The sequence below is a fragment of the Solenopsis invicta genome, chromosome 1, assembly GCF_016802725.1.
Source record: "Solenopsis invicta isolate M01_SB chromosome 1, UNIL_Sinv_3.0, whole genome shotgun sequence".
In the NCBI taxonomy this organism is placed as follows: domain Eukaryota; kingdom Metazoa; phylum Arthropoda; class Insecta; order Hymenoptera; family Formicidae; genus Solenopsis; species Solenopsis invicta.
In genome coordinates, this window is record NC_052664.1 from 31,985,766 (window position 1) to 32,004,418 (window position 18,653).

General features: G+C 34.0%; 1 protein-coding gene across 3 annotated transcripts in view; it reads right to left on the reverse strand.

The window, feature by feature from the left end:
• Positions 1-433: 433 nt before the first annotated feature.
• Positions 434-18,653, reverse strand: part of LOC105198621 (glutamine synthetase 2 cytoplasmic) — a 37,727-nt gene continuing 19,507 nt past the window's right edge. Inside the window, exons 1-4 of one of the 3 annotated variants that reach the window (XM_026134533.2) lie at positions 17,177-17,452; positions 7,657-7,847; positions 5,587-6,035; positions 434-5,310 (exon numbers count right to left, since the gene is read on the reverse strand). In XM_026134533.2, the coding sequence (XP_025990318.1) occupies positions 4,834-5,310; positions 5,587-6,035; positions 7,657-7,847; positions 17,177-17,274 (1,215 nt within the window). In that variant the 5' untranslated portion in view covers positions 17,275-17,452 and the 3' untranslated portion in view covers positions 434-4,833. Of the gene's footprint in view, positions 5,311-5,586; positions 6,036-7,656; positions 7,848-17,176; positions 17,453-18,653 lie in introns of those variants that run through there. The other 2 variants (XM_026134534.2, XM_039454870.1) reach the window with 2 other exon arrangements.

Sequence of the window (18,653 nt, forward strand, 5' to 3'; positions counted from 1 at the left end):
TTGACTCGATATACATGTGTTAATATAAAGTGTTCACACATCATCACCGGGCATCAGTTCGCAGGGGTCTTACAGGTCAAGCAACGTTGGGCGAGGTTACGACTTGGATGAGTGGCCGCTTGAAAATTTCCGAAAAAAAATTTTTGCAAAAGATTACTAATTTTTTTTTTTACTTTAAGTCACATTTTTATTTTATTTAAGATTTAACATTAAGAAAACTGTTTTTGACAATATTAAAGTGAATTTTATAAATAAATTTTTTATATCATATATGTTCATATATGTTCATACATGGTCATATAGAGACAAATTTCGTACATGATCATATATGATGATTTATATATGGTTATATATAATTATATATACAAATTTTTACTCGGGAAAGCAAACGGGGATTATTAAGATTGTTAGGATGTAATAAAGAAGATAATAATAGTAAAATAATCCTTTCATTAAGCTCATTTTTGTGCTTACAATTCGCAGTTCTTACAAATTTTTACAAATTGACGATTGAGATATTTGGGTTAATCATTTAATTAAATTAAATATTAAATTATATTTATATCTAAAATTATTCAATGTGAAAATCGTGTGTCCTAAAGTATTTGAAACGAGAACTCTTAATCGATTGCGTTTCGCTGATATTTCGTTGTGAAAAATCTTCGTAGAGAAACCGACAATATTTTGTTATTATTAACGTTTCATTGATATTTGTTATGACATTATTCATGTTTATTATTTTGCAAAGCAGAATATTCGTGTACTTTATTGTCGCAGTATCGATGCGATGTCAAGAAATGAGTTGAAATACATTGATCTAAGCATCGCTTTCGTACATGTGTGATTTGTTCTTGGCATATAAAAACGCTGCTATATATTACATTTTTTTCATACACGAAGTATCTCAGGAGAAAAAGGTGTATATCGGCAGAAAAATTTTAATTTTGAAAGCATTTGGGATTAAGTGCTATGAAGAAATAAACACTTGAAAAAGAAGTGTTTAATTTTAAAATATTAAAATATTTTTTATCTCTATCTCCGTATTTTTAAATACTTAAATACATTACAAATATTACACCAAAAACTGTTTTAATGTCAAATAATGTTCAGGTTTAAAACATTAAAATATTTAAAACTGTTAAAAATGTTTCAGCCTTAAACGTTTAATGTTTCAAATGTAAACACTATTTGACACTAAAACATTTTTAATTGAGTATTTTAAAAAATATTTTTAAATACTTAAGACAGGTAGAAAACGTTTTAGTATCTTAAATTTAGATTTTGAAAACTTTTGGCCCTTCTTTCTTTTGAAGCATTGACTTTAATCGTTGATTTGATGCCGTTGATCATTCGCCGACTTACTGCCTCACCTAATTATGTTTATTGTAATACTTTTATTTATTAAACATCTAATGTATTTACTAATTGGAAAAAAACTAATTTGTTTATAATTAGTTTTGTAAATGCAACTAAAAAAGATTGCATACAATTGATCGGTTTCGCTACAATGATATACAATTAGTAGATTAAATTTAATTATTGAACTTCTTAATTAAGTTTAATTATTTAACATTCTTTAATTTGTTGCTCGTTCTTAGCTCTCTTATATTGACGTAATTTACGATTTTGTATAAAATATCGTGCGAGTGTTTCACGACATACGTTTTACAAAACGTTTTAATATCTTAAAATTAAACACTTTTTTTAAGTGAAGAGATGAGAATGAACCTCTCAACTTTACAGTTGTCACGTGTCTCTAACCCCAGTTTCGTATTTAATAAATTTGAGGCCGAAATGGAAAGATAAAACTTCTTTATTTAACAATTGTTATAATATGCGCTTGTAATCCTCTGAAAATTGAACCGACGCTGATTGCGCCTCCGAACTCTCGCTTTGGCATCGGCCGGCGCACCCTTCTTCGGAGACACGTACGTGTTTTCCGACTTCGTAAATCTACTGTATTGTTTCGCCTTAAACAATAAACTCTCTTAAATAATTGCGCTAATTTTCTAGATATTTGCTAGAAGATTATACTGCTCGTGCGACGTCCTCGCGACATTCTCGCGAGAACGCCGAAGAAGGCAAGTCGAATCGATCCATCTGCGATCGATCGTCACATCCTTATTGATCCCTCGCGTATCTCTAAGGATACGTCCTTACATACTACTTTCGCATTGTACTACATTTTATCAATAGTGACTTTCAATTTTACATATGCGACCGTGAGTGTCTCAACATCCGTTAACTCTTGAGCAACCCTTTCGTATGGAAAGAAACTATTGAGAAGTATAACTATTCAGAGTTTTACAGGACATTATTATTCACACTATTCTAAAAATGGATACAGCTACTACTATAGAAATTGAATAATAATTATAGACATGGTGCATAGTTCTCAATACTTCCTTTCCATATGGGAGCTTCTCTTTAGAGATACTCGAGAACATCGCTAGATTGCGGCTCTCATCCAATTGGACAACGAAGAACAGATATTGAATGATATCGTTCTTCGTCCAAAAGTATCGATTTATCGTTTCATGCATGGAACTATTATGGAACGTGCTGTTTACGATTTAACTAACTAGCTCGGTAATAAAAACGTGCGCGTTTCAGACTCGATTCGATGGACATGCTTGCGAGTACTCTTCACGCACTCTTAAACTATCTCTCTCATATCTTGCTGTCGTCCAAATTTCGCACGTATCTAAATTGTGTCCGCTTCTTGATAAATTCGAACGTGTAAGGTTATAAAAAACTCGAATGACAAATTGAATAATTTAGCGTTGAACGGTGCTAGAAACGAATTTACTTTGAAGTTTGATGTGATCTTTACACAAGTGAAGCTTAGAATTCGATGATACTGAACAAGATTCTTTTATATCAAAAATACGAAACTCAGAAGCAATTCAGCGGCTATACTTTCAGGCCGTATTCGTAGTCTAAAACTTAAATTAAAAATATTATTCACGCAAAGATCACTTTAGTTTATCTTATTTCTAATTTCATAATAACGAGAATATATATTTGAAATCGATACGATTCTCGTCGTTTCTTTTGATATATTTTTAACATTCGCAACATTAATAAACGACATATCGTTTATATTTAAAATACGTATTTTTAAAAAAAAATTGTACAGATGAAATAACAATTTAAATATTGAAAATTACATTTCTAGAATAAAGAATTATTTATTTATTTATTTTTAGATGATCTATCAATCTCGTAATTACTGTACATTTTTTAAATAAAAACATAAGTGAAAAGTATAATTTTAATTAAAAAACCAATAGCGCTTGAAACAAGGAATATGATATAAGAGTTCAGTCAGTAGCGAAAGTGTTTATTATGAAACGACTCGATTTCTTGGTACTTTATTTTGCAGGCACAGCAATGCTTTTAAATATAAAATGACAAATACCTAAAACGTTTCAAAGTGTTCAAACCTTTCATTTAAACCATTTTATGCATGAAAGAATTTCGCTTGTCTTCCCGTATTATACTTGGACAAGTAAATAATAACAGCTCGTTTTTTGTTCGTCTTCCAAACGCTATTTGATTAATGCACAGTAATTATAGTATATTTAACAGCAATTTATAAAATTATATGCAAAAATATAACGCAAACGCTTAATCTATAAAATATTCAACATTCTGTTAATTTGACATTATATAAAATGTGGCATTATTTCAAATGATAAGTTGTTCTGAGCATCTTAGTACAAAGGCATATAATACATATATGTACATAATTTGTATGAACTATAAGCGACCGTATATTTGTAAACGCGATTGTACATATACTGCATATATTATGTATTATGTATATTTTTTTATTTTATATGCGTGTGTATGTGAAATATTATACGTATGTGTGTGTGTGTGTGTGTGAATCTGTATACATGACTATTTGAATACGCATCACTGTTCGAACTTAAAAAAAAACGTAATATCGATAAATAATAAAGCTAAACGATAACAACAAGCAAATTCATTTTATAAAATAATTGGATATTACAAAATATGTTTAAAAATAGAAAAATTATGCGTTTTGAATTTTATAGTCAAAAATTTCTCTTCTGAAGGAATAGACTCGTTAATTTTACGATTTGTTCTATTATTATTCAATAATTTTGTGCGCGCAACAAGAAAACAAATTCGGTGCATGTGTAATTAATATTTCATAAATTTTTCGTATCAACTTACTTATTTTTACGTGTATATTCTGTTCCTGTTTTTAAACAACAATCTCTTAATTTGTTCTTATGCCGTTTTTTAAAATGGTATTATAAAATTTACAAAAAAGACGAGCTTTAGGAAGGAATTTATCGCGATAACTTGAACAACAACTTATGCCTCGCACTTATAATTACAAGCTCATCTTAGAATTACCTAGTATTTCTTTTATTCCGACTATGAATACGGCCGATTTACAGATGACAATCCATAAATCGAATCAATGATCCGCTTTGTCCTCCTTCTCTAAACAATAATACCTTATCTGTAAGGTGTAAACAGCGAAAGAGAATCGAATCAATCTCGTGTGACATCGGAAAAGCATCGATTCTCTTTTGACAATGCCCTGCCTAATCGTTAATGGCGAATTTCATTTATCATAGCACCTGTAGCTCTCGAATGATTACTTAATACGCTGAATGCTGAAATTTCTTTACTTTTCCGGTAGATAAATTCAAAATTAATCACCATTCCGCACAGGAAAAAGAGGAATCTAAGTTCTACAAGTAATTGTACGCTCCAGGTGTATGCAGGTGTGTGCGTGTCGGTCTTCCGGTGTGTCTTCCACACGCGTCCTCGTTTCGCCGCGTGGTTTTATTATTCGTTGAGCACACAGGTGCGGACCAGAGCGTCGCAGACGGAATAGGGATCGCAATTGCTGCTGGGCCTCCTGTCCTCCAAGTAACCCTTCTTGTCCTCGGCGACGCCACGGGGAATGCGAATGCTGACGTTTCGATTGGCCACCCCAGCGCTAAAGTCGTGAATGTTGCTGGTCTCGCATTTGCCGGTCAGCCTGCGCTCGTTGTCCTTTCCTCCACGCGGATCGTACGCCTGGATATGCCTGAGGTGTTGCTTGCTGAGCTTGTCGATTGCCTTCTCGATCTCGGCGATACCGTTGTCGCCGCGCATCGCCTTCGTCGAGAAGTTGGTATGGGCACCGGCGCCGTTCCACGAGCCGTCCACCGGTTTCGGGTCCAGGGTGACGATCACACCGTACTCTTCGGCGATGCGGTGCAGAATGAATCGGGCGATCCACAAATCGTCTCCGGCGTCAATGCCCGAGCACGGTCCCACCTGGATCCATAGTAAAAAATACGATAATAACTCTTCGTAGAGGAAAATACTTTTTCTCTCTCTTCCCGCAAGAGAACTTAAATAAATTGAATCTCTCGAGTTACGCAAAGTAACTTTTCCACATAAACAAAAAGATGTCTCTTATTGTTAGAAGTCTAAAAGATATCTTGTGTGACGAATTTTCTAAAAAAAGTTATAAAATTACACAGAAAAATTGTGAAATTTAGGAACGCGTGTTCCCTTCGCTTTTCATTACATCGGCTTCGCTTAACTCACCTGGAACTCCCATTGCGACGGCATGACCTCGGCGTTGGTCCCCGCAAGCTTGACGCCGGCATAGAGGCAAGCCCTGTAGTGAGCCTCGACGATTTCGCGGCCGATCACCTTGTCGGCGCCGACGCCGCAGTAGTAGGGACCTTGTGGGCCCGGGAAGCCGTTCTTGGGCCAACCGAGAGGCCTACCGTCGAAATCCAGAAGAGTATACTCCTGCTCGATGCCGAACCAAGGCTCCTGATCCTTAATAGTTTCCATCGCCTGGTTCGCGCGGTACCGTTTGTTCGATTTCGTTGGCGTCTTATCGCTGTAGTAGGTGTCGCAGAGCACGAGCTTGTTGTTACCGCGACGGAAGGGATCGTTATAAATCGCCACCGGGTAGAGGAATATATCACTGTTGGCACCGTCAGCCTGGTACGTCGAGCTACCATCGTAAGTCCACGTTGGCAGGTCTGAAAAAGATAATTGAGTTTGATATTTCGTGTAGAAATGGCGATGAATTATTAAGTAGGTCGCCTTTATTGAGCTTCTTTCTTAGTAAATTTGTGAATTCAGTTATAATTTCCCACAATCAATTTTTCAAAAAATTGTTATTATCTTTTAATTTTTGTTTAACAAATATATTTCGATATTTATTAGTTCTTAATCCTAAAGGATAAATTCTCAGAGTAAATTTCGAAATGTAAAAATCAATGTTTTCATGAAACATTTCAATTTATTTTCTCCAAAGTCTAATAGTTAATTAAGGAACGATTAATTAAATAATTTTCTCATTCATTAATATTTTCATCCATACGATTTAACGTTAATAGTTTTTACTTCTTCATTTCAAAGTTTTATTTAAAAAAGCCATTCCTATTATTATATTAACAGAATAATTTATATTTAATGTAATTAAACATATTTAAACATATATAATCTGTATAACTCGATTTACATATTTCCTAAACGTATATCTTCAACGAATGGATCTGCGTCACGTGATGCAGAAGCAAGGATATCTACATTATATTTCGAAATAATCGGTCATAAAAAATCCATGTCGATTACTCGAGATCGTAAAGAAGTTCAGCATTTTTGTATTTTCTAGCTTTTAGTAACGAATATTACGAAATAAAATAAAATAACGTTAAATAACATTATTCCGTTGAGTGAGGGCTCAAAACAAACGCTTTTCGCAATTACGCAATATACGAGATAAGCATTTAAGTTTTTACTGATAAATGAGCATTTAAGTTTTTACTGTCACTTTGGTGGCTCATCAGTGGCGCACATTAAACAGGACTTTTTATTGCTGCCATCCTTGTTGGGTGCGCGATAATTAATTTTTGTAATAAAGATTTCAGTATCGACTGATGCTAAATGTGTTATTTTACTATTTCATTACAGAATGGATTTCTACGAAATCGTATTTTTTTTGTCACACATTGCAAGATCATTCGTACGTCATGATTCGCGAGTGTATAATGGATAGCGATAACGATGATCAAATCCCGCTTCTACTCGTTCATTACTATCCCATTGGAATTTATGGAATATCACCTGCAAAGTGAAGGCAATCGATCACGCGAATGAGTCATCTTTAATAAAAAATTCTCTCCTCTCGGGGAGAGACGACACGTCTCTCTTTTTCTACTTGAGACGAGGGAATAAAATATTCCTTCGTTTCAAGAAGAAACATTTCTTTTATTAAAGGATTAAAATATCGGAAATATCAAGATGTTAAGGATGCAAAATCTAATAGAGACTGATTAATATATATAAAAAAATAAATAATTATAATAAAAGCACTAAAAAATAGCTATCAATTCAAGATGGTTTTAGCTGCATTTGGAGAGTTCGGAAAATAAATAAAATATATGCAACGTAAGTATAAATTTATCTAGAAATATTTTTCTGAGATTAAAAAGATTATTAACTGAAATTAGACATCGAAAAAAGAGAAAAGAAACTATAAATAAAGTTTTTTTTACTATAGAAGATCCTTCAACAGGCTCGTGATTTCCAAACAAAATTAATTCGTAATAACGTAAGATATAAAATACCAGATTAATAATATACATGATGTATTACCGGAAGGATGTTTCGGTACAAAGTTCACGGTTCTGGTCTTGCTGCGTAATCCTTCGCCAGTACCGTCGATCCAGATGTATTTCGCCTGAACTGCATTCTCCGGTTGAGGCAGATCGAGATACTTTTGCAACAGAGTTTTATCCAACGCCGCATTCGGCGAATCCTTTAGCATACTGCGCGACATGGTGGTACTGCAATATAAAAAGAAAGAATAAATAAAAATGCAAACTTTCTCGCAATCGCTTTTTCAAACAGCAAGAAAAATGTTAGAATTAGAAGAGACGTAATCGTGAAGCGCCAATGTAATCATCTTGTATCGAAAAATAATTTGTCATCTTTTCTTTTTCGTTTCTTTATATTAATATTATATTATAAACTCTTCATGGAAAGAACAATTTTGGTAAAGTATCTAAAAATTTAGCTAGATGCAGATTTGAAAATAATGTTCGTTAGACCACAAAAATAATTATGTAGGACGCTCAAGCTGGTTGTTAGAATGTCAAAACTTTTGGCAGCATTGCTCGTTATGTTTGAGTGACCTACATTGTTATTAAAAATTATTTTCGCAGATCTCTATCTAGCTAAAATTTTAGGTACTTTAATAAAACCGTTAATATAAATAACAAAATATTTATAATAAAAACGCTAAAAAATAGTTATATGAAATTAGGATGGTTTAGTTGCATATGAAGAGTTTGGAAGATAAAAAGATATGCAACATAAATTTATTTTAGAGAAATAAAAATTAGATATAAAAAAAGGATAAAAATATAAACTTTTAAGTAAAATTTTTTTATTATAGAAGATCTCTCGACAGACTCCTTTTTGCGTATAATATTAATATTATAATACAAATATGTGATACGTGTGCCACAAGATAAATGTTATGCACATGCCTATCGTTGCACGAAACGGTTTACTTCGCATTGTGGAATTCAACATGATAAATAGCTCATTTCATATTTCAATCCATCTGAATCCAAAAATAAAATAAAGAGGACGTGAGTCCATCCAATTTCAAAATGATGAATAGCGTATTTCTTATTTCAATCCATTTGAGTCTATTTAAATCCAAAAATACTCCAGAACTTTAAAGCGCAAAATCAGATAAATTAAAATAAATTGTACAATGTTTATTTGAATTTATTTTCGTTTGCTGGATACATGTGTTTAGTAGAATAGTATATTTTACTAATTTTTAGTTATATACTTTTTTATATCAATTTACATCAGTTTTGTATTTTTGATAGCTGACATATTGTCTGATTTTGGGGGCAGTAAAAAATTCTTTTTTAAACCAAAGATCTCTCGTTGCGTCTCGCGAGGTGTGACACGCTTCTCGGAAAACCGTGGAAAACAGACAGCACGACCACGTGGCGTCGCGCCGCGCGCCGCGCGTCGTGTCCCGCGTCCTCGTCGTCCTCGATCGGCGGCGACGGGCGGCATGGCACGCGTGCCGCATACGATGCATCATGCATCGCGTATCGCGTAAACGCACGCGCGGAGGGAAGGCTTTAATTGTGGTGGTGCCGTTGAAAAGATAGGTGCGCCCACATCCAACCGCTTCACGCGCGGAGCACGCGAGGCGTGCGTGCGCCGCATTCTACTCGATGCGATACCAGCGAGACCAGCGAGACTACAGCCCACTTACAGCCGTCTCGTTCGCTCGGCGCGCAACTGCGCGAGTTTTCCTTCGATTCTCCTTGCCGAAACCTTCACGGAAAGATAAACCTTGGTGACAAAAGTCGAAAGAGATACGGAATCTCTCTCTCTCTCTCTCTCTCTCTCTCTCTCTCTCTGGTCCTAGAATTCCGACCGTTCCAACCGATTTCCATAAGTTAGAATGATAATCGTTTTTCGTGTGGGGACTTTCCGGTTCTCCAACACAAATCTTCCAACCTACCAATGGAATTTTTATATCGCCAAATAACAAATATTTTTCTTTGGTATTGAAATTTTTACTTTCTTTTAAAACGGTTGCTTTAAATATTCTCGGAATATTCTTCCAGGTAGAACACAGATTGCCATAATAATATCAAAAGTCACTCATTTGTTATTTGATGACGTCATAATGATATTATATGGATAACATTTATTGACTTGTAAAGTAACAAACAAAGTCATAATGACGTCATTATCGTGTTCTTACGACTTTGTGTTCTACTCGAGTTGTTTCTATAAAGCGGTAATTAAATTTAAATGTGTATTGTTAATGATTGTTTTGCAAATAAAAATTAAATAATACTAGAAATTTTTTTTCGTGCTCGAATGTAGCCAAGTACAAGAGAAGATAAATAGATAAAAATATTTAATTAATTAAAAGAAAATAAAAATGTATTACACGTAAAAACTTTGTTTTTTTTTTCGAACGTTCTTCGCCTGGTTATAAAGCGTTTTTAAGATTCCAACACTTGGATTTGTCGTACACGTGCGTAATCAAGGTCCGATGCCATAAAAGTTCTATCGAGAGCGAGAAGTGATCGAAACGTGATCCTGGGACGATCGATCGAGCGGAAAATTTTCGACTTTCGCCTCGGCAAGGTTGAATGCAAAGACATAAAGATGTATAATGTCTTTTTCGGCGATTGCGTAATTCACGCTGATCGCGATCGAATGCTCAAATTCGAAATGCTATTCCGCTATTCTCGCGGATGCATTATCTTTGACAGATAAGATACACGCGTCTGGGAGTCAGAAAAATTGTTTTCGACAGATAACACAAGTCTACAATTATCGCGATTCATCAATTATCTTCTTTTAATTTTTTTGTCATTACTTGTTTATGCTCATTGTTATCTGAATAATCTGGAAAAAGTTATGCAAGAAAGTGATATAGAGAGAATCCAGGACTGACCAACTTAATTTCAACTCTTCGAATAACTTGGTTATTTTGAAATGAATTTTTAAATTAAAATTTAAAGTTAATTATCGGATTTATTTATTCAAAGTTAATTAATATCAAACATGGGAAGTTTAATTTCCTGCTAATAATAGTAAGACAATACTTTGTATATAATATTAGCATATAGTCCAATTTTCTAGCTGATATTTCGGAGGCTCGTCGACAGTTTGATGCACGTGTAGATAAACTTCGACCTTAATTTGGAGAATATTGATATGTGTGTGCTGCTGCGGTATATGTCGTCCCCAGAATTAATAGCCGTGTAAAGCGAAAGATGTTTGCTTACGTCACTTGGAAATTACATAATTAGTGCCACGCGTCTGTGATCGTCGTAGGCTAAAGCCTGCGGTAACCCGCAATCTCGTAGAACTCGAGAATAAAGTGAAAATCAATAGTTACACCTAATTCGCCGAATCAGTTTGTCGAAAAGAATAAAATAATCTGTTTTCGATGGATATTGATTAACGCCGGTATTGACATTAAAATAGCGCCGAGGGATCGCGTTAACTTTGTCAGAGATTCGTGCTTATCGGAATTGTGTGCGCTACTTCTTCCTTTAAAAGTTTCCCCTAAAGTTCACGCGATATGTTTTGAATATCAATAGCAGTAGCATTATGTAGGACTATGAGACAAGGGAAAAATTGTACCATGTATCGGAGGGTTATCTTCGGTCACGTACGATCAAGAAGTCACTTTTGTATAACATAAATAATTATTTTAATCATTCGATCGATGAGTTATATGCTTGGCGAGCGTTGACCCACTTTTGTCGCAATTGCGAGACAAACGCGACTAATTGAAAGTCTGAGTGCAATTGACGGTCTGACAAGTGCATTTTTTTCCAGTATTCGATGCCGTAAATAGGCGATAAAAATATTTACTTGTTATAAGTCTACCAGTCAATAATGCAATGTGATTTACGAGCTAGTAGTTTTTCATTTAGAAACAATAGAAAAAGTGCGAAATATTTTTCAAAATTCAAACTTCCAATATTTTATACGGTAAAAACAATATATTTCTCATTAATAAGTTTGTTATTTATTTTAAAAAAATTGATTCATTTATCATATTAAAATTAATCGTTTAATTGATGTTGATAATGAACCTCTTTGCATTAAATATATTTAATTATTTACAACCGATGTAAATTACAAGCATTAATAGTTTTGCAAAAAAAAAAATGACAGTAAAAATATTCTTTCCGCGTTCATAGTAATTGTAGTGTATCTACATGACTTCTGTTCATACGGTGTTCCTTTTCGCGCATTCTCGTTCGAATTTTTCATTTTCCCTCGTAATCTACGAGCTCGGAGAAAGGCTTAAGCTTGAAAATAAGTGCGGAGGTTAATGTACTTCCTGCTGAACTCTCTCGCGTGGATGCAGGGTGAATGCATTCGTGACGATCAGCGACCTTTGCTCGATACGAGTCCGTTGTTTTGCCATAAGCGGCCAATAGTGCGCACGTGCGTCGATGCGTCATGTCGCTCGCATATCGGCGAACACGCGGGCAGTAAGTGATGCCATGGAAAAATATGATATACCATCTATATTAATGTTTCGGTGAGTGTCCGGTTTGAGCACTCCTATCTCTCTTAACGGCCGTCAATAAATTAAAAATTAGAAAAAGATTTTCACGACGTCCTAGAAGCTCGCGCGAGAACATCGGGAATGTGTCAAGAGGACGGAGAGATTTCTTTTCGAAGAGAGAGATTTCTTTCAGAAGAAAGAAATGCTCGTGGCTGACCGCGATCGTTCACATCGTCGTGTATTTATAATTTTCTTTTGTTCGGTTTTGCTTCAGCATTCGGTGCGATGACTGTGCAGCACTCTGGAGTATACTCGCGGTTTCACATGATTCGACCGCCAAATTTCAAGCGTGAACAGCGAAACGACAGAGATCAGTCGTCATTTGATATTGGAGCAATTACTAGATAACTATTCGAAAACGCCCACGAGTAATAAGGCAAGGATGGCTGCGCTTAGTTCCACATTCATTTTAAATAATAATTATATTTTAATTTCTTTATTTTAAATCAATCTTGACTTCGGTATTGCTTTTTGTCATTTTTAACTAATCTACCGAGTCGAGTATGTTTTATAATTAAATTTTACATTTTTCAATTTTATATCTACGACTGTGAAGAAAATCAAGTGAGGTTGAAATATACATCGTGATTTAGATGTATTTTTTTGGTTTCAAATAAAGAAATTAAGATATAATTATTGTTTAAATTAATGTACTGTTTCCTTCGTTCTATTGCTCGTTGTGGATGTTTTCGAATTGTTATTTATTTTTATATTACAAGACGAGCTTGTATATATTTTTATTGCAATTACTAGATGTTTATTCATGCGTTCTGTTACGCGAGTGTGCCAACTTTATCAAGTTCAATGATAAATACTGATTTGTTACTATTTCATCTTTGCGAATACTGTGAAAGAAATTTGAGATAATAAATATAAATTATAATTTTAAAAAATCTTTAATATAATTGATATTAGTATTGGGAGCTATAAAAAGTATGCTAGTATTCTTAAAATTCAAATTATAGTATTGATAAAAAATGCAATAAAAAATTTTACTTATTAATAGTTGTACAATAATTTCTTATTGTAAAGTATTTTATTACTGTGTGAGTAATAATTTCATGTTGTACATACAGTTTTATGTCGCGATTTCTCTCGTAGAAAACGGATATGGTGCACCGCGTAAAAGATCGAGAGGTTTCGCTAAATGTTTGCTCGCATTACGTGCTTTGCGCGTTTCAACGACTCGCGCAATAAGGTCAGTCAGGATTAAACGTATAATTTACCGGTTTCCGTGGCAAGTTAATCGCCGCTTATAGAAAGCACCTCAAACGAACATATAAAACGGTAAAAGTAGTAATCGAAAAGAAAAATATATGTATATATATATATATATATATGAGATGAGGCGAAAGAAAGCGCGAAAGCCTACTTTGAACAAAATCATCCTTGACCTCCTATGTGCATGCACGAACAAACTCCGAAATTCGTAAAATAAAGGCAGGTAATAAAACATGCTTTTTAACTAACATGAGACGTTGAAAAAGTATTATTATTTTTTAACGTGAACAAGGAAGCATCTCGTCGACGCGACACGGAGAGAAAAATAACGATAAAATACGAAGTGACGCATCTCCTTATCAAACATTCAGTTTGTTATCGCAGTATTTTCCGAACATCAGCATTATAACTCACAAGATGTTGCGGTACAAATCAACGTATATGCTGCTTTCTTTGGAATTATTAGTTCGAGCAAATTTTTAAAAAAATACTACATATGATTTTCTTCTCGTTATTTGCTGCCTCTTTTGAGTTCTTTATAAAGTTAACGAATTATTAGCTTCAAAAGTTTTGAAGGATGATATATCATTTCTTATGATTCAATGCTGTTGTGTCGTTTCGTCATACCATTAAAATGTTATGTCATAACTCTTAAAGCTCCACGTGTACTGTCATACATATATTTTGTACGTCTATACATTTTATTTATACATTCAAGTATATTTTTTATATCTTCATATATTAAGTTTATTTTTTGTTTATAAGTAATATTATAGAGAAATGTTTAATATTTCAGATTTTTTTTGTATCGTCATAAATATCTCATATTAAAATGAATAATTTATACTTTTATAATATTGATTGATCGTCGAATCTCAATTATTAAACTTCATTAACATTAACATTCAATCTCAATTTTAATTTGTTTAAAATAACGACGGATACTCGATATATTGATGATTACGCGGGAAGAACGGTTTTGCTAAAATATTTAAAAATTTTAATTGGATACAGATCTGAAAATAATTTTATTAGGCCATCGAAATACTTTCAAACTGAATTCCTAAAAAGTCAAAACTTTTTGCAACATTGCTCATCATACTTGAACATCCGTCACAATTATTTTGATGGTTCAATAAAATTATTTTCAGATCTGTATCCCTACACTGTTAAAAATCGATAGTAGAATTTAATGTAACGAAACAAATTTCAAGCAGGTACATTAAAAACATTTAATGTACATTTAATGTAAATTTAATGTTGTTAAAAATGCACTAAATTTCATGCACATACTTTTCAGTCATAGATACATTAAATTTCGTAACATTTTTAACAGTGCAGCTAAATATTTAAATACTTCAACAAAATCGTTCTTTCCATGTAATTATTACTTTATACATATACCATTGCATTTATTTCGTAAGTTGTTTGTCATTTTATTTTGTCTCTTTTATCAGTATTCTTGCAATCTTTATCAAAAGATGACGATATTCGAAGCCCTTCTTCTGTAAGATTTACGCAAGAGGAAAATGATTTCTTAATCGAGGAGTCTCTCTCTTACACGTAATACAAACGCTCACGCTGAGAGCGCAAGTGATTTATTCGAAATTTAATCCAGCTACTTGTGTGCGTGTATATGTGTGGGGCACCTAATTCCATCCATTTCGACTTTGACATTTAAATATCAAATGAATATCGGAGATTCCGTAACTCCGTTACGAGTATTATTATCCTATTTCGAGAGCCGATTCTTTTTCAACGAATGCATAATGTATTTCAACAGCTCAGACCAGAGTTTCAGAGTTTCAGTTCAATCGATGCTGTATCGCCATAAAAATAGCGACGCGTTATCGCGACGTGATAAACGATGTGCACGCTAAATTATAAATAATTCGGACGTGCGCTACATTTAAACAATCTCAATAAGATCTTTCGATACTCTATGTACTTCAAATCGATACACATTGAGGTTTTCGTACAAAGAGTGTTGTTGAAAGGACTCTTGTATACTTTCCTGAAACAAAATAATTAAATGATACTTGACTAACATAGGTCAATTTATATTTATGTACTGTTCATCAATCTATTCTTGTACATTGCTCTTATTGAAGATCTACTTATACTCAAGAAATTGTTACACTTTATCACACGTATACTATTTTGAATTTATTGTTATTTTAATGATTTCTTTCCAAAAAGTTCTTCAATTTGTCATTTATTTGTTATTTTCGCTAAATTAATTATACAATTTTTATATTTTTTTTCCTTTACTTTATATTTAACATTTTAATTTCTTGTTTATAAAGAATTGTTATATAAGAAATTCACATAATATATACAAATCATATTTATATCATTTTATGCCTTTTTATTGGTTCTAATCGGAATCCAGCTGGGGCGAGAGCGTGGCTGCCGACCTTAACTTTGGCCACATTCCATTAATCACGAGATCATTAATCTTACAAAGTCGCAATCATTTACAAGCAATGCGCCGCCACGACGTTAACATGAGATTATTAAACGGAAAGTTGTTGATATTAACTTTTCCTGTCATTCATGCGCGTTAAGTGCACGTCTTAAGTAAATTGTAGTTTTACGCTCATGTATGGCCGCAAATATTTTATCTTTTATTTTTAAGTAACTTTGATTTACTGCAATCTGTTTCACGGCTGTGATTTACGATCAATATTTTCTCCATGCATTTAAGGAACGACAAAATGTAGCATGAACGATTTAAAACGTCGAGCAAGATTTAGGTTGTAACATCCAAGCATGTAGCTAAATACTTTCTGTTATCAGTTCGTAAATTTCAATTTAAAGATATGAACTTTAAAAATATAAGACTGAAAGATATTGAAAAAATTTATATAAGAAAAACGCTAGGAAATTATTTGAGTATATATAGGCAATAATATGTACATAAAATTACGATTGATATAAATTGCAAGGGTCATCGAAGAAGTCGACAATTTTATCTAGTAAAAATTTACGCTGTTAATATTTGACAATCTATATTATTACTTAGATATCTAGAAATTATTGATTTCATGCTAATTTATAAAAAAATATATAATACAATAATGACACTTGTATTAATTCCTGTAAATAACAGATGCCCCAAATCAGTCAGTCACTGATAGACAACATTTTAACGACCGTCGAAGTTTGGTTGAAAACAGTCAGTTTAAAATTAGATTAATATAATTAATTTTAAGAATTAGACAATTAAATCTAACAATTTTCTAAATGCTTTGTCTGCAGTATCGTTAAGCTGGTTATGCACGTAGCGAACGAACACCGAACGAATAGCGAACGTTCGTTGTTCTTATTTATCAAATGTGTACTCCAAAGAATATAAAGGCCAAAAGTTCGATTCGTGTTTGATTTGATTCCCCGCATGAGGCGGTACATCAAAGAAAATTCGTGCGCGATATGGACGCTCATATGTATGCTCGCTGTTGTTCGTTCGTTCGTTCGTTAATTGAGTGTGTACCCAGCTGTAGAAATACAGCGATTGACATATCGAAAGATTAATGCTAACTTTCGGCCGATGACAAATCCATTTCTTAAAAAAAAAAAAATCAGCTTTCATTGTCTAATTTTTGAATTTCCAAAACTAATTACATTGACAATGAAATTATACACCTTTTGCTTTTCATGGACGTGTATATATTTGTTAAGTTTTGACGTGCGATTAAAAAGACCGGATTTAACAAGTATACGTATATCAGTATAGTCTGAAGACTGTCCGTTTCAATTGATCCGTTAAGAAACCAAGGATCAATCTTAATAATTTTGGTCTGTACGAACCTAAGACACCTGCTGACGGCGATCCATGATTTTTGCTCGGTCATTGCGGCGCGCAAAAGCCTCGGGCCGCAAATCCTGACGAGAACGTTGGTGCTCATCGTTACGGAATTTCGTTGAAGAGGTTCGCGGGAGAGATCTCGATCTCGGTCTTTCGAGCGTTTCGAGAGAAGACGCGGGAGAGAAAGAAAGATAAGAAAGAGTACGAAAATAGAGTAACGCCGAGTAGAAAGCACGTGGGAGCAACGCACCCTGAGAACTGGTCGTCAAGGAGTGAGAGTGGTACCATTTATATAGGCGCCCCTCCCCAATTACTATCGGCGCCTCAGGAGACCCGAGGTGGCCTGGAAGAGGCGAGACAAGTCGCTCTTTCGAGCTCTCTACGCGATGAAGCGCGGAAGATCCCGCGCGCATTGACGATAAACGAACCAACCACTCGGCGTCACCTGTTGTCGCCCACCTGATCGAACGACCAGTCCTATTGTGCTACGTATCGAATGCCATATAGAACTTCTGACTACTTCTGGCTCGCTGCTCACTCGTGCCAAGTTAATTTTGCGTTTTACTGGCAGAAAACGCGCGCGCGCACGAGAGAGAGAGAGAGAGAGAGAGAGAGAGAAACTGCCGGAAAAGCGGAAATCTTGTAATTCGATCGGTGCTTAATCTCAATAATTGTTATTGCGTCGGCACTGGTTATGTATATATAGATATGACTACTTTTTACATTTATCGTCGGTCGTTTGTGAAAATGGCGCGACTGATGCGAATAATTTTGCAATTAGCGCGTAGTTAATTAATTCCACGGCTCGAGAGATAGCATCAGACACGATGAGAGACCGGGGGCTCGTCCGTGATGTTAATTTCATCTTCCTCGTTTCGAGGAGAAACAGTGACTTATAAAGTAGAAGCTGCAGATCCTGTTCAGTTACCGTGACTACAACGGCGCTCCAAATCACTACGTTATTAATATTTTATTGCCGCCGTATCACAATTATTAATTAAAATTTCTATTTTGTACTGTCATATCCTTTTTTTATACTATCGTAACTTGTAATTATCCTTTTGTAAAACAATATTATACAAGCCTAAGCTTTATATATATATCTTAGAAATACGCTCAAATATTAAATGGAATATTATTCTTTATACTATTTCAACTCGTAACTATTTTTGCATATTTTTCCTAAAGTAAATAATATTTGCCCTTCCAAAATATAAATCAAATGTGTACGTGAATAATAATTCCAAGATAATTGATAATAACTGTGTTCAACAAAAAATGAAATAAATAAGAATTAATAAAGTATTAAACGTATAACAGATAAAAGATAAGGTTTGAATCTTCTGCCTCAATCAAAATTAAAATAAATAAACAAGCCGCAGCGAGACAAATTAAAGACATTTGTCGAGACATTTTGGAACGCCAATTGGTTGCGAACCACAGTATGCAGGCGGAAATGAAAGAACACAGAAATAAAAT